General features: G+C 44.6%; 1 protein-coding gene across 1 annotated transcript in view; it reads left to right on the forward strand.

The window, feature by feature from the left end:
• The first annotated feature begins 2,533 nt into the window (after nucleotides 1–2,533).
• CCNYL1 (cyclin Y like 1) overlaps nucleotides 2,534–14,865 on the forward strand; it is a 51,198-nt gene continuing 38,866 nt past the window's right edge. The window contains exon 1 of the mRNA XM_077829601.1: nucleotides 2,534–2,863. Within this exon, the coding sequence (XP_077685727.1) occupies nucleotides 2,659–2,863 (205 nt within the window). The 5' untranslated portion in view covers nucleotides 2,534–2,658. The remainder of the gene's footprint in view (nucleotides 2,864–14,865) is intronic.

A 14,865-nucleotide genomic window follows, 5' to 3' on the forward strand; every position in this document is an offset into this window, starting at 1 on the left:
AAGACCACATTGAAACATAGGGGTTACTCGGGGGCTAGGATTTGTCTACATCAGTGGTTCTCAACCAGGGGTCTGTGAGCAGGTTTCAGGTGGTCCACCAAGCAGGGTGATTTATTCACCCCCCTGAGCGACATAAATTATGCCAATACAAGCTGTAGTGTAGACCTAGCCTCAGTGTTTTGTGTACACAAGCCCTAAAAGGCTACTCCAGGGGTTCTCAAACTTCATTGAGCCACAATCCCCTTCTGACAACAAAAATGACTTCATGACCTCAGGAGGGGGACCAAAGCCTGAGCCCACCCAAGCCCAGGGGAGATGCATAGGGGGAGGTGGGCAGGGTCATTCCCCCCAATTTTTTGCTTGTACTGAGGCAGGCAGGGATCGCCTCTGCCCAAGACCCACTGCCCCGGGAGGAGAAGGGGGAGCCCAAGCCTCACCGCTCCAAGCATGGGGGCCAAAGCTGAATTTCAAGGGCTTCAGCCCGTAGTCAGGGGGCCTGCAACCTGAGCCCTGCCGTGCCACCCTGGGCTGAAACCCTCAGGCTTTGGCTTCAGCCTTGGGCACTGGGGCTTGGGCTTCAGCCCCATGCCCCAGTAAGTCTAAGCCAGCCCTGGCAACCCCATTCAAAGGGGGGTTGCGACTCACTTTCGGGTCCCGTCCCACCGTTTGAGAACTGCTGGTCTAGTCCAAACCACTCTTGTATTAAATGACACATTTCTCTAGGGTAACATGCCTTTAGACTTTAACAACATGTTACATGGACATAGGTGGTACTAAAGTTTAGCAGAACTAGCATGCAGGTGAAAAACATAATTTATCAGTATAAGGGTTTAGCCCACATGTAAGACTAGGACTATATAAATCAATAGGTTCCTGTATTTATAACACTGTTAACTCAGCTGGACTCTAGTCATATAGCATTTATAACTTCTTCTCTTCATAAGGTGGATATCTTGTTTCTAAAAGTATATGTTCATATATGCAAGATGCACCTTCAGTTACGATTATTACTACAAAACGGATATCAATTCCACTAATTTTTGGATAAATGCCTGTGTTCTAGGGTCCTTTATTTCAATATATTCCTGCAAAAATCTTATTCTCTTCAATCTTTTGTGGTTTCATTCTTATCAGGATCTAGAGTTATACATTTTTTTGTGGTGATACATTGCAGAGCCATGCATAGGTTGTACTTATCATGAACTTTGACTGTGTCATGAGGTATCTTGCCTAGTAATCCATTTTCCCTAGGGCTGTTACTCTGAAACCTTTCCCTAGGGTGTGATCTAACATTCCAAACCTCTCAGCAGCTGTCAGATAGCTGCTATTTACAAAAAACAAACAACCCCCCCCACCCCCAACATTTATTGGGGAAGGGTGGGTTTTTTTCCCCTCATTAACTGTAGGAGTTTTCTCCTCCAAACCACACTGGTTTAAAAATAGGATGGGAAATATTCAGTCCTGAACTGGTGATGGATTTATGGTTCCTTATCTCTCAAACCACCACCATAAGGCATATAGATTTTCTCATGGGAATCCCATTTCCCTACTGGGATACAACACTTGTTTCTAGCCCAAGCAGCTTGGTAGACCTTATCTTACAATGTCAAAATTGTGACTTTAGATGAATTTAGAGCCCTCTTCTTCTGATTCCCATGCAGTTGGACTTACGATAATTAAGGTTCCTGGTTTGGAGGTTGAGGGATAAATACATGAATTGCCACTAAAAATGTTTAAAACTCAAAAGATTTTAAACATACAGATTTTTCCATAAAATGAACGTAGATTTGAAACTCGGTAGGACCATCCTTTCTGGGTTGTGCATGTACACTGCGTCCGGGAAGGGAACCCCAGTCCCTGATTGGGGCCTCTGCATGCTACTTCCTGCCTCCTATGAAACCTCTACCCTGTGGGGAGAAGGGGAGAGCAGCACAAGGGGTGTCTGTGCAATATAGGCGCTTATGGACCCTAGGGAACTATTAAAACTGGATGAGCTGAACAGCTTTTAAGTCTGGCTGAGGCTAGACTGCTAGTAAACCGGGCTCGTTGGGCGGAAGTCACCTCAGATCCCGTCTACACTAGGGCTCCAGTCGGCATAACAATGAGTTGTAACGCTTGCCCCGCCTCAGGGGGCCGTACACCCTGTGGACCGGCCTGAGTCAGTCCCCTCTGCTGCACCTTTCACCCCCACGCGGGATGGCTCCGGCCCAGGGCCTTTCCCTGGAGGCTGCGGGGATTAGCCCGGCGTGCTGGGCCCTGGCACGGGCAGCAGAGGCGCCCCCCGGCCCCGGCCCCGGCCCCGCCCGGCACAGCGGAGGCGCCAGCCCGCAGCGGTCCCGGCCCGCCCCGCTCTGCAGGCGGGCGTGTGCGGGAGGGGCTGAGGGGGGCGGGGCGAGGAGGGGAGGGGGAGGAGCAGCGGCGTCCCGGATCACGCGACACGGCGGGCCCCAGCCCGCTCTTGCCCTCGGATTGGCCGCCCGGCATCATGTGACGGGCGGGGCGTTTCTCCGGGGCTCCTGGGAAGGCGGCGGCGGCGGCGGCTCCGGCGCTCGCGCTCCATGAGCCGTAGCTGAGGCAGCGGCCGGGTGCGTGGCGGGATGCGGCGCGGCGCCCGCCTGGGAGCCGCGTAGCGGGGCCGGGGGGCTCCGGCCGGGCCCCATGGGGAATACCGTCACCTGCTGCGTGTCGCCGGACGCCAGCCCCAAGCTCAGCCGGGCCCGCGGCGGCGGGGCCGCGCCGGGCGCCGAGCGCCGGGCGGACGCTTATCAGGTAGCGGCGGCCGCGGCGGAGGCCGAGGCGGGGGACTCGGATCCTGGGGGCGGCCCCCACCTGCAGCACATCAGCGACCGGGAGTTCCCGGATGGTGAGCGGCGGCGCGGGCGGCGCGAGCGGCCCGGGGGGGGGGGGGCGGAGCACAGCGCCGGGGGGCCGGGCCGGGGGATGTGGAGCGGCACCGGGCAGGGCGAGGGGGTGTCTCTGCTCGCGGGGGGCTGCATGTGGCTGCGCCCTTCTGATGGGGGGGCCTCTTGCGGTGTGATGGACCTTGCTTCATCCTAGTCCGGGAGGGAGCCCCCATCACTGGGGTGGGAGGGGGAGATGTTGCTACCTAATGTATCTCTCCCCTATTGGAGCCCCCCCCCGCTTTCTTTGGGATGGGTGCCCGTGGATACCCATCTCTGTGCAGTATCGATGGGCAAGCTGTAAGGGGTCTGCCAGGGCGACTAGATGCAGCATACCATCTTCTGCCCCTTGGGTAGATAAAGACCGAATCAGTTTCTCGTTTGGGCGTGTTACTGCTTTTGAGGTACTCTGAAGATCTGTGCTGTAATCCGTGGCTTAATTTTCTTTAGTGTTGCACCGCTCCCCTAGATGGTCTTCTGTAGATCATGAGGAAGCTGAAACAAAGATTCTTTGGGTTTTTCTAAATTTTATAATTCTCACAGATTACTGGGTTTTCTTCGTTTGCTAGAACAATTTATTTTTGGCTTGAAACTAAACATGCAAAATTTCAGGTCAAAGAACTTTTCTTAAGGAAGTTGGGGGGGATCAGAAATAAGGCTTAGAATGGAAAACTGCTGACAAGCTTAGAGGGATGTTGTTTGTTTGCAGTCTGGTCAGTGTCTTAAAAAAAGTTAAAAGTTCTACAGTTTAACCTGGAATTCACTGTCAAATGTGTGGTTTCACAAGATTTTCCTCCTAGACTGTGTGTGGAAGCCCCACCAAAGCTGGAGAGGCTAACTCAGCAGATAAAACAGTGAAGCTGGCTGTAGACAAGCAATCTCTGAAGAGTTTTTCTTTAAATTTTAGCTGCTAGTGGTAATATCAGTAAGTAAAACACTTTCAGGTGTAAGTGTTTTACATTGATGATAGCCCTTTAACTTTGGAGTCATAACTGACTTCATAAACTTTTGTGGAGCTGACAGTAGTTTAGCTGAAAGGAGGAGGAAGAGGGTTGGAGGGTAAGGGGATTATAAATTACAAAGATTGTGTGTAATGTGACACCACCCTGGGAGACAAGGACAATTTATAAACTAGCCCCACAGGGAGCTAAATTACAGCAGTAGACACGTTGCACTGAAAGTCCATTTTCACATAGCTCTTGTGGTTCTACACTTACTTCCCCATTGGCTCAAGGATACCAGATGTTTAACTGTAATCTGAACAGCAAACTTGGGTGTGCTTGTGAACATAATTCTGTAGTGAGACAAGCGTCGCAGGAAGTGCGGCTACTCCAATGAGACCCTGCCCCACGTCCTGTGCAGCTGCAAGCCTCACTCCAGAGCCTGGCAGCTGCTCCACAATGCCATCCAGAACCGCCTGGTGAAAGCCATCGCACTGTGCCTGGGGGAGGTCGCTGTGAACTGCACCATCCCCGGTACTGACAGCCAGTTGTGACCTGATGTGGTAGTCACCGACGAGGCCCAGTAAAAGATCATCCTCGTCGACGTCACGGTCTCCTTTGAGAACAGGACCCCGGCCTTCTGCAAAGCCCGAGCTCGTAAGCTGAAAAAATACACCTTCCTGGCCGACACCCTGAGAGCGAAGGGCTACAAGGTGCAGATGGATTCCCTGATCATCGGAGTCCTGGGTGCCTGGGACCCCTGCAACGAGCGTGTGCTGCGGACCTGTGGGATCGGTCGACGCCACGCACGGCTCATGGGGCGCTTCATGGTCTCAGACACCATCCGATGGTCCAGGGACATCTCCATCGAATACATCACTGGCCACTGACAATACCAGGAGGTGTGAGCCGGAATGACATCGTGCATCAATTATGAGAAAGGGACCGAGAGACTTTTTCCATTGGATCATATGAACTGGAACCATAAACTCACTGAACATTAAATCTCACCAAATGAGGGTAAATCCATCCTCATCATCGTATCCACTCATTATACTCCACACCTGAACATAGCAATTATATGAACAACATACCCTCATATCTCAATGTCTGTACTTTGATCCGTTAACCTTTTACCCCCAATTGGGGATATTGCAGATTATGTATTCCTTACGCCATCCGATCCTAAACTGAGTTTTGTACCCCTTGATAATCTGTACCTTATTCCCTGATAACCGGAAACTTCTATGCCTAAACTCTGTACCATTTTTTTTATTTTAACATCATCTAAATAAAATTATTAAATCTGTTCTTATCAGTTTAATTTCTAATCTCTCAACTGCACCTACCACCGAGGAAGAACTGACAGGGTCATGCTGTGGTGGGAATTGTTTAGACATCACCTGATGTCTTACTGGTGCTGCTGTGTGTGTGTGAACTTCAATTCAAATGCTATTACACTCAGTCTTTCACATTTCATGACTTTCTGCTTGGCATCTTTAACTTCTGACTTGTATAAGAAAGCTTTGCCATCCCATTTCATGATTATAACAACCACCACTATGCAAAATACACACAGTTTGAAAGTGACAGCATGTTTTGCCACCTGGTGTGTAGGATTCCTGCAATAACATTTAACATTGGTCTTCCATTCTTGTTCCTGAATTTTAGGGACACATTTTTGGCAGTCATTTAGAAACTGGTTGCAGAGGAGTGTGAGAAAACTGTCAGAAATAGGACGTTTTAACATCCATGGTTCTGCACACGGGACCATATGGCATAGCTGTTTTTATAGAAATGAAACTAAATAGAACAGCCAACTTTCCAGATTTCCTTTGAGACAGCTGTGTAATGTGGCAATGGGAAAAGTCACATTTATAGTTTAGGAAAAGGAAAATTCTAATCTTGAAAGAAACTGTTATGGAATCTATGAACTATTTCTCTCCTAATTCTTTTTGGGTGGGAGTGGGTGGCCTAAATTCTCTAATAAAGATTCTAGTAATCTGAGCAAAAATGCCTAAACTAAATAAAGCTGCTCAGAAATAAGGGCTGTGTTTGTCTGAATCTCTCAACTACGTAATCACTTCAGTTTTGATCCAGTGCTGAATAGCTATGGTAAGCTTAAGTGTGAGTTCATCCCAATGTCAGAATTGGCCTTGGAGAAGGGAAGCATATAATTTTCTGGGTTTGCAGACTATTATGACAGTCCTGTATAATCAAAGGATAACATATTAGCTATTTAACACAGATTGGCTTTGGGGTTGTGGAAATTTTGATCTTGAGGTTGGACATAATTCTAGAATTTGTGATGAGCACAAATTAGACATGTTATAAGAGACTTTCAGAGGCATAGTTATTCACACAACATTGCTCTTAATTCATTTTTTATGTTGCCTTTGGTAAGTTAGTCTTCATTACAATAAATCACTGACTGTTTCCTATATCTATTAATATTATTGTGTGTCTTGAATATATTTGGTTCCTGTTTATGAGGCTGTAAAACAAAACTGAATTGTCCCAGGTAAATTTGGAATGACAGTCATGCAAATAGATGTACTGTGGGCCACCACTACAACTGTATTTTTTAAAGCATTCTGAAATGAGTGAGTAACTTTAAAATGTGACTTCAGTAGTTACAGTAATATCTTGAAGTGGTTCACGTCACACCATGAAGGACTGTCAATATGCAAGATTTTAAAAATGAGCGTTATGAAGGAGGGTTTCACATAAAGGTTCAGGTTGTGCAGGTATCAGTATAATTTAAGTCTATAAAATGACAAGCTTTAACTGTAGCTGTTGTGTACTAGATACCTGTATTTATCAAAACGTTGAAAGATGCTAGCTTTGTCTCTTGGCACTCAAGACATACAAGCATCCACTATAACTACACAAGTTCCGTACTTTTGACTATTACAGCATTCCTAATATTGGTTGGTTTGCCCCAGCAATTTAAGGCCTTACATGAAAAGGGTTTTATGAAAGGAGTGATGTGATGGTTGAGGATGCTTCCAGTTGTACTAGTAACTGCTGGGTTGGAACTTATTAGCCAGTTTGCCTTTCTCTAATGATTAAAACAATTCAAGGGACAGAAGTAATGGTCATCCCAACAATTTTTTTCTGTCAATTATTCTCAAGGTTTTTGGAGCGCATTCACTTACTGATTACGCAGCAGGCAGCTAGTGTTACCAGATTTGCCCATTACTTTGGTGTACACTCATTTATTAGGGTTACTCTTCGGGGCTGGAGGGGGGTGTTCTGTAATTGTAATTCTATCAATATACTGCTTGTGTCAGTTGTGTTATCACACGGAGCACTACTTCTCCTTTCTACAAGTTCCCTCCCAATGGAACTATCCTGCAGCACCGAGGTTCCCCAGGGCTGGGTTCTTCCAGCCCCAGAATCTCTCACACATACGCACTCTCACACACCGCGTTTGAGAGGACCGGGTTAATCAGCACTCCCAAGCTGACCTTTGTATGTCCCTGGATGGTAGGCTGGGTCAGAGAGCACCTCCAAGCTGTCACCCTCATGCCATGGCACTGCACTGGAATAGAGCTCACCTGAGCAGGCCGGGTCGAGCAGCACTTCTAAGCTGCCACCTTCATGTGTCCCAGGTTCAGCACGTCCCTATCCCCACTTTCATGTCACAATTGTTCTGGTAGTAACCCACTTGATGAGCAAACTCCACAGGATTTTTGGGTGTTGCAGGGATCTTTAGCTTAGGTACGAGGAGTGTTGCTGCAGAGTGAATGAGGAAGCCAAAAACCAGCCACATGGAGTACGGGGGAGAGAGCAGCAACCAGCTTAACCCTGAAAGTTATTTATTGCCAGGTAATAACCATACAAGGGGAGCCAAACAAACAGTTATAATATTTAAATCTAACTTAAATTGGATTCTAAAAGTCAAGTTTAGAAAACTATAACTGATCACACAAGTCAGGGTCAGAAGGCTATACCTAGAGAGAGCAAGAGAGCTGAGTTCTCACCACTCTGTGAAGCTTGAATTGATCGGGGTTCCCAGGTGGTGGTGGTCCGGAGTGCTGGATACAGGCAGAGCCCCCAGCATGATCAGTCAGGAGAAGGTGAAGTTCCAGTGGAACTGATGGAGATGTTGGATACAGGCATCAGAACACTTACTTGAGCATGAGCAGGGGTTTTTGTAGGGAAAGAACAATGGTTCAGGGAGAACACTAGATTTGTTTATGGGTCAAGTGATGGCTCAAGGGAGTATACCAAAGTTGTTTTGTTCAGGCTAGACAATAGGAGCTGATCACTCCTGGCTGTGGGTGGTGGTCCTTCCAGGGAGCTCACAATGCAATTAGGCAGCTTCAGTATTTTGGATACCAAAAAAGGATTTATTACTAGAATTGGTCTAATAACTACTGAGCTGGGTGTGTGCAGGTGTGGGTTCATTAACATCTGGAGCAGAGGTCCCCCATTTTGCAGTGCTTTCCTGGTCCCATAGTTTAGTGCGGTTCTTGCCTTGGAATCTCTGTTCTCCATTCTGTATGCTAATAGGGATGCCTCCCTGTCCCATCATCAGTGCAAATGAGGCTAGGGGAGTTTCCTTGTCACCCTTGTCCGGAGAGGTTTAGGTGTGGCTCCCACTGCCTTTTCATTGCTTTTTGTAAGTCTTTCTTCTGATCAGCTTTGGTTCAAGCAGAGGCTGGGGGGCGGGGGGGGGGAGAGGAGGGAAGCTTCATGAATCAGACAGGCTGGATACTGTGACCTTGTTCCCCAAGAACATAGAGCTGACAGGTAACACTAGTGTCTGAAAGTGACAATAGAGACATCTTGCTCGATTTCTGGCTTGAACAGAATTCTCTCTGAAGTGCTGTTTGGCGGGACGATGACAGTAAAGCAGGGATTACACTTTAAATCCACACTTTAACACTCTTGCCTTTATTTTGCTGAAATTGAATGTTTCAGTGGCAACAGGAACTTGACAGCTAACAGCTGAGACTTAGCACTGTTAACCTGTTTGCAATGGAGCGTGGTCGGTGGTGTGGATCATTGGACTTCAGTATGAATACTCATTAAATTTAGTCATTTAAAAAGAAGTTTCTGTATTTATTGCAGGCTGATGGCTTACAGTCCTGATCTGAGATCAGTCGATTTGTGTACTCCTAGGGAGGACAGTATGGTGCACTGTCCCAGTGAGGATCGTTAATAGCACTACTTGCATTACATGAATCAAATCCATGTGAGAAATGCTACATGTATCAAATCTGAATTCCAAACAAGTCAGTGCAACTTCTTAAAAGCACTTTTGGAGGATATATATGGAGAAGAGAGGAAGCTGAACAGAAAAGGAAGAGAAATGAGAAGTAGATCTGAGATAACCAGCACTGGGTTGAACTAAGAACTGGGATAACCAGGAATGGGGAAGAGAACCAGGCAAGATAAGAGAGGCACCAGGTGGGATGAAATAACCACTTAAGGTTAAGATGAAGATCAGGGCTAACAAAGAATGGAAAAAACATAGTGCAGGGGAGAGAGAAGTGAAGTCTATCTGTTTAGGATGAGAACCTTACTACTGGAATACAGCACAGTACTTGGTTCTTGCTTTGACAAACCTGTCATCCTATTTTCTTCCCCTTTGTCAGCATTAGCATAATTTATCTAACTAGTCAAAGGCCCATTCAAAAGATGAAGGCTCTCCAGAGGCGTGCAGAAGCAGTTCCCTAGCTAGAGGAAGGCATAATCTGGGAAGACTCTTCCTGTTTTTTCTTCGTTATCTATTCAGTAATGTATTATTGCACTGTATATTCATTGACTAACTATGGTCTATTCGCAAATCTTCATTTCAAATTTCTAAGCACTATTCCATTTTCTAGCATAACATGTCAGCCTAAAGCGTGTGGGTGTTTTGCTGTTTTTGATCTTAGTAAAATTGTTTGCAAGCTAAATAAAAAATATCCTTTGATGCAAGGAGTCAATTTTTCCCCATGCTGGCAACTGCTGGCATCAAAGGCTTAACCAGCTTATATTGTGTCTTATTTTGTGGCTCATTGTGTGTGAAGATCAGTAGTGAAAGAACTGGTGCATTCAGTTGTCTGCTGAGGTAAAAGATGAAGTTGCTAATGGAAGACAAGCTTTGCTTGACACAATCGCAATCTCTTTTGTTTTTGTTTTTTGTCTTGTCCATTTTATGCTATTCAGGTTTGCTGTCCTGTTTGCATTCTGGGTTTTATCCTTATGATCTTCTTGCTCTTCTCTTTAATCTCTCCCTCTTGTGATCTTCTATTTTTCCCAGAATTACAGATGGTGTAACATGTTCACACACACACCTGCAGCACGTTGGCTCAATTCTTGATGCCCTATACTATCTAAAATGCATCTTCCTGGTGGTAGGTACAGTAGAACCTCAATGTTACGGACACCAGAGTTACGAACTGACCAATCAACCACACACCTCATTTGGACCTGGAAGTACACAATTAGGCAGCAGCAGATACAGTATAGTACTGTGTTAAACGTGAACTACTGGGGATAAAAAGGGAAAGCAACATTTTTCTTCTGAACAGTAAAGTTTCAAAGCTCTATTAAGTCAATGTTCAGTTGTAATCTTTTGAAAAAACACCATAATGTTTTGTTCAGAGTTAAACGTGTCAGTTATGAATAACCTCCCTTTCCAAGGTATTCCTAACTCTGAGGATCTATTGTAGTCGACACCTGATCAGAGGTCAACTTGATGAGTTCCCATTGGGTAGGTGGAAGTGAGGGGGTGGATTGAAATGTCTTCCCCATGAATGTACTGTATCCACGTGGTAGTTGACCACAAAGAAGAAAAAGGCCAGTGCTGTGTACCCATTTTATTTCTTCCATGCTTAGATGATACTAGTAACCAAAGCAGCTTTTGTTCTCCTCTCCATTTTTCCTCCATTAAATTCTGCAAATAATTCCGTAAACAGGGAATCTTATGTGATATGTTAATCTGTCTGTGGCTTGTATCTACAGTCCAGTTCATAAAAAGCCAAGTGTAGTTCATATGGAAAGGCAACTTATTTTATTAATTTATTATACTAGCTCTACTGCCCTGTGGATCATGCTATGTGGAACTCTTTTCTGGCTATAAAAATTCCAAGGAAGAGTGCTTTTCATGTAACTTTGGAAATGCTAGATAAAATATGCAACAATAAGAGCATACAACAGTAGCTTGGTTTGATGAAACTTACAAAGTAAGGGAAATTCAGGATTAAATTTCAACTCTCTGCTTTGTCCAGATATTGTGTGAGCTCTGTTTATTATCTCACTCAGAATTGTAATTCCTCTCATCTTAAATAGGACTTACTCCTTTTGATTTTTTTAAGACAGACTGATAGACCCGTCATAGGCTTACTTAAAATTTTTTGTTACTGTAAAGTATTGACCCTGCTGCAGAAAGGAGGTGGGGGGAGGACGCGGATAGCAGCAGAAAAGTGCATAAGAATGGGAAGAGAAAAATCAGTGGAATAAATTTCAAAATTTAAAGTAGGAGGAGCTTTTAAAATAACATTTCAGGTCTGCCTCCCACCCTGACTCCCTCACACTGAGAGCCCCTTTCCTTTTTTGCCTTGTTTAGGTGGCTTTTGTCTTGCTTCTCCCTGCCCAGGTCTCAGATCCAGAAGCAGCAGGGGGAAGGTGGCTAAGAGTGTGTAAGCGTCCATGGATATCACAGAGCCTGCTTAGAGCCTGCAGTGGTTTCATGCTGAAAAAGCTGGCTGATGGGAAGTCGGTGGGGACCGTGAGGCTTTTTGCTACTGGGTGTGGGAGCTAACTTCAGGCCTTTGACAGCACTTCATTTAGGAGCTGGGAAGAACAGGGAAGTGGGGCTGGGAGTGTAGGGCAGAACATTAGTGTGAAAATGGCTCTGAGATCTCGGATACACATCACTCGCCTTAGAACTCTAACTACAGCTATATTTCTCTTTATGGTTCTAGGGTAACTTTTTTTTCATTATTTTATTCCTTATCCATACAGATGGAACTGAGAATTTTAAAAAATATTGTATAGAAATAGATCTACAAAGGGAAATAAAACCCTATTTCCAGTGTCCGTAAGGAAGATAAACTGAAAACCCACATCAGAAAGAAGGTGATGGCTGTGCTCAGAGAACTCTACTAGCATAAATTCAAGCATATAGTAAAGCAAGAATACTAAAATTAATAAGATCATGAGTGTGGATTGATACAAATTAGGATTTTTAGATTAAAAAAATCCCAATTTGAGCCTAATGAAATTCTGTTGAGTTGTTAATGAAACATACTGATGTACAGAGCTGCCTGCCACTGCTGGAATTCTTATAAGACTCTTTTACTGTTTTTGTGCAACATTATAGATAATCTGGCTCAGTATCAGTTGTGACAAGAGCATGTCAGGAGTAAACCCTTTACACTGTTGAAATTGAGCAGCCCGTACTAAATTAAAAAAAAAAATTTTAAACTAAAAATGACATTTTTATCTAACCTCTTAGAAAACAAAATGTTAAAGGCTGAGCAGTTAGGCTACCAACAATCAAAACAACTATGAAGGGAGAATTTGGATTGGTGCCTGAAGTGACCTTTAAAAAGAAATTTGAAAAGTCCTCTAGTAACTTTCATAAAAGCCTAAGCCTCATATTTTAAGCATATAAAATTTTTACTGAGGGAAATTATTGTTGCATTTTCACTTCACTGTTTAAACTGAAGTTAAGAAACCCCACAACCTCCACATAATCAGGTGGCCTACTATGGAAATTCGTACGTAATACACTGCATTATTTTAATTTTATCGATAGAGACTAGATTAGAGGTGGGCAAACTACGGGTGTGAGCCAGTAAAGGATGGTTGCTTTTAGAAGTCATGTGATCTGCCCTGGGGTGGGGCAGGAAGAGATGCATGGAACAGCAGCACTGGTGTTTGCAGAGATTACGGTTTGCTTGGCTTTCAGACTACAGCCATCGTGAGGAAGATGCTCATAAATGAAAGTGTTGTAGAATAATGAAGCGTGATCAGAAACCTACTTTAGTTCCATGCCACTTTAGCTGAGCAGGGTGATCCAGTAATTTGAGAAGCTGAGGCACTTGGTGAATGAATTTTATTTTCCAAGAAGTAAAGGAATGGGAAGAAAGCTTTTTTTGCTAAATTGTGTATTTTGCTTCTGATTTCAGGATTAAATCTCTTAGTAATTTTGTAGTTACTATGGTTGTGATGTACGCTACAGTGACTTGATTTCACAATTGTCTGGGAGCTTTCCTTTCTCCTCTCCACTTCAGATTGTGGGCTTGACTGAAAAAAATTATTATGGGAAGACTTTGAGTGTTTTGACTTCTGGTCGCCAATAAAACTAAGAAGTTCAGGTTTTTTTTCCTCCCTGAAATTCTGTGCTCTTTCAGAAGATGGTCCCTTTACTTCCTCCATTTGCAAGGCCACTTGTCAAGCTTGATGATCTTTTAGTTATCGTGGAGTAGTAGCCAGACAATGACTTAAAAGCACATCTTCTCCAAAGCTGAGTGTGCTGGCTTCTGGCTCACAGATGCTTCATGCATAAAGGACTCGGTTTGGTCACGAATCCACTGTGTTACTAGCAGATCAGCCCTTTCCATGGGTTTTTCTCTCAGTGCACTCCACTTGCTTTTTTGTCTTCTTCCTCACTGCTCCTGATGTCCTTCCTATGTTCTGCTTTGTTCAGCACCTGTGCTGTTGCTCCTGCTTATAGCACTTGCCCAGTGACACAGATGGAAGTACCAGAAAAGTGAAACTGCCACAGCTGACCAGTTTTGTCCTGCTTGCGCTGTGCAGGAGGAACAATGTCGCTGTATAGATACCAATGCTCCATGGCTGCTCAGATGGTAAGGGCTTTGGAGTGGTGAGCTACCAAAGGCATCTCTTCCTCCCTTGCATTCTCAGCAGCTTTGGAGGAATGCAGCTCTTCTGTTCCTGCTAGTCCTTTCACACTACTCAGGGGATGAGAAGCTCTGGTACCCATGCAGTCCTGATCAGGTGTTGCTGGAGTTTTGTCCCAGGGGCAGCACAATGTGTTGTCTCAAAGTGATTTACTGGTATGTGTAACTAGAAGCAAGAGGGCTGTATCTGTATTTCTGGTAGTACTTTTAGCATTCTGTTACCTTCTAGTATCTAATACTATGAAAGGCTATTGAGACTGGCAGAAGAGAAGAATGAGAGGAGGCCAAAATAATGGAGGTGGTGTGGGGGTCAATTTAACCCAACAGAGTGTCTTGTCAGTTAGACAAACACCACTTTCACGAAACCTTAGAGAAATGAAAGAAGCAATAGCGGGTATATCTCATTTGGCTGACTTAAAAAAAAAAAAAAAAGAAACATTACTCTTTGGTCTTAAAACTTTTCATCCCATTTTTCATGGAGATATTGCTCCATTATGACGCATTAAAGGAGCTGTCCATCCAGTTGTCGTCTTTATGCTTTAAAACCATGATACTTGTCCCACAGCCTTTGTATTGCATTGACTTATAAACATCAGTTTGAATTGTGATATGCTATACCGTCTGCTTAGCTAATGGTGAAGTGTAACTTGCATGGTAGATGAGAGGATTGGCATCTCTTAATGAGATACAGAACACTTCCACTTCTGGGTTGCTGCTTTTTTCCATCCAGGTTGGTAGTGACTGGCAGTCAAAGTAGCAACCATCTTAGCCATCCAGACAGTCACACATAAAATGCGTTGATCCTCGTCCGTTTCGTAGTGGGCAGGTGTCCGTCTCACAAATCCTCAAAATATTAATGTGAAGTATTAAAATTAATACTCTTGTTGACAATCCTGAGCATGGAAAACAAAGGAATTAATGGGTGTAGAGGGTAAACCACCCTGTCTTCTAGAGGCGGTCCTGGCAAATTGTTATAGCCTATTGTTCAGGACTATGAGGAAGCTTTTCATGGGCACCATGAGCACTAAACTGTGTGTGTGTGTGTGTAAAATTGTACCAAGAAATTTTGGTTTAAGTTTTTTAAAAAAAAAAAGGGGGGGGGTGTCAATTTTTTAAATTATGACCTGTTTGAAGTGGGAGGACTGGAAGGATTAATAA

The sequence above is a fragment of the Eretmochelys imbricata genome, chromosome 11 (assembly GCF_965152235.1).
Source record: "Eretmochelys imbricata isolate rEreImb1 chromosome 11, rEreImb1.hap1, whole genome shotgun sequence".
In the NCBI taxonomy this organism is placed as follows: Eukaryota; Metazoa; Chordata; order Testudines; family Cheloniidae; genus Eretmochelys; species Eretmochelys imbricata.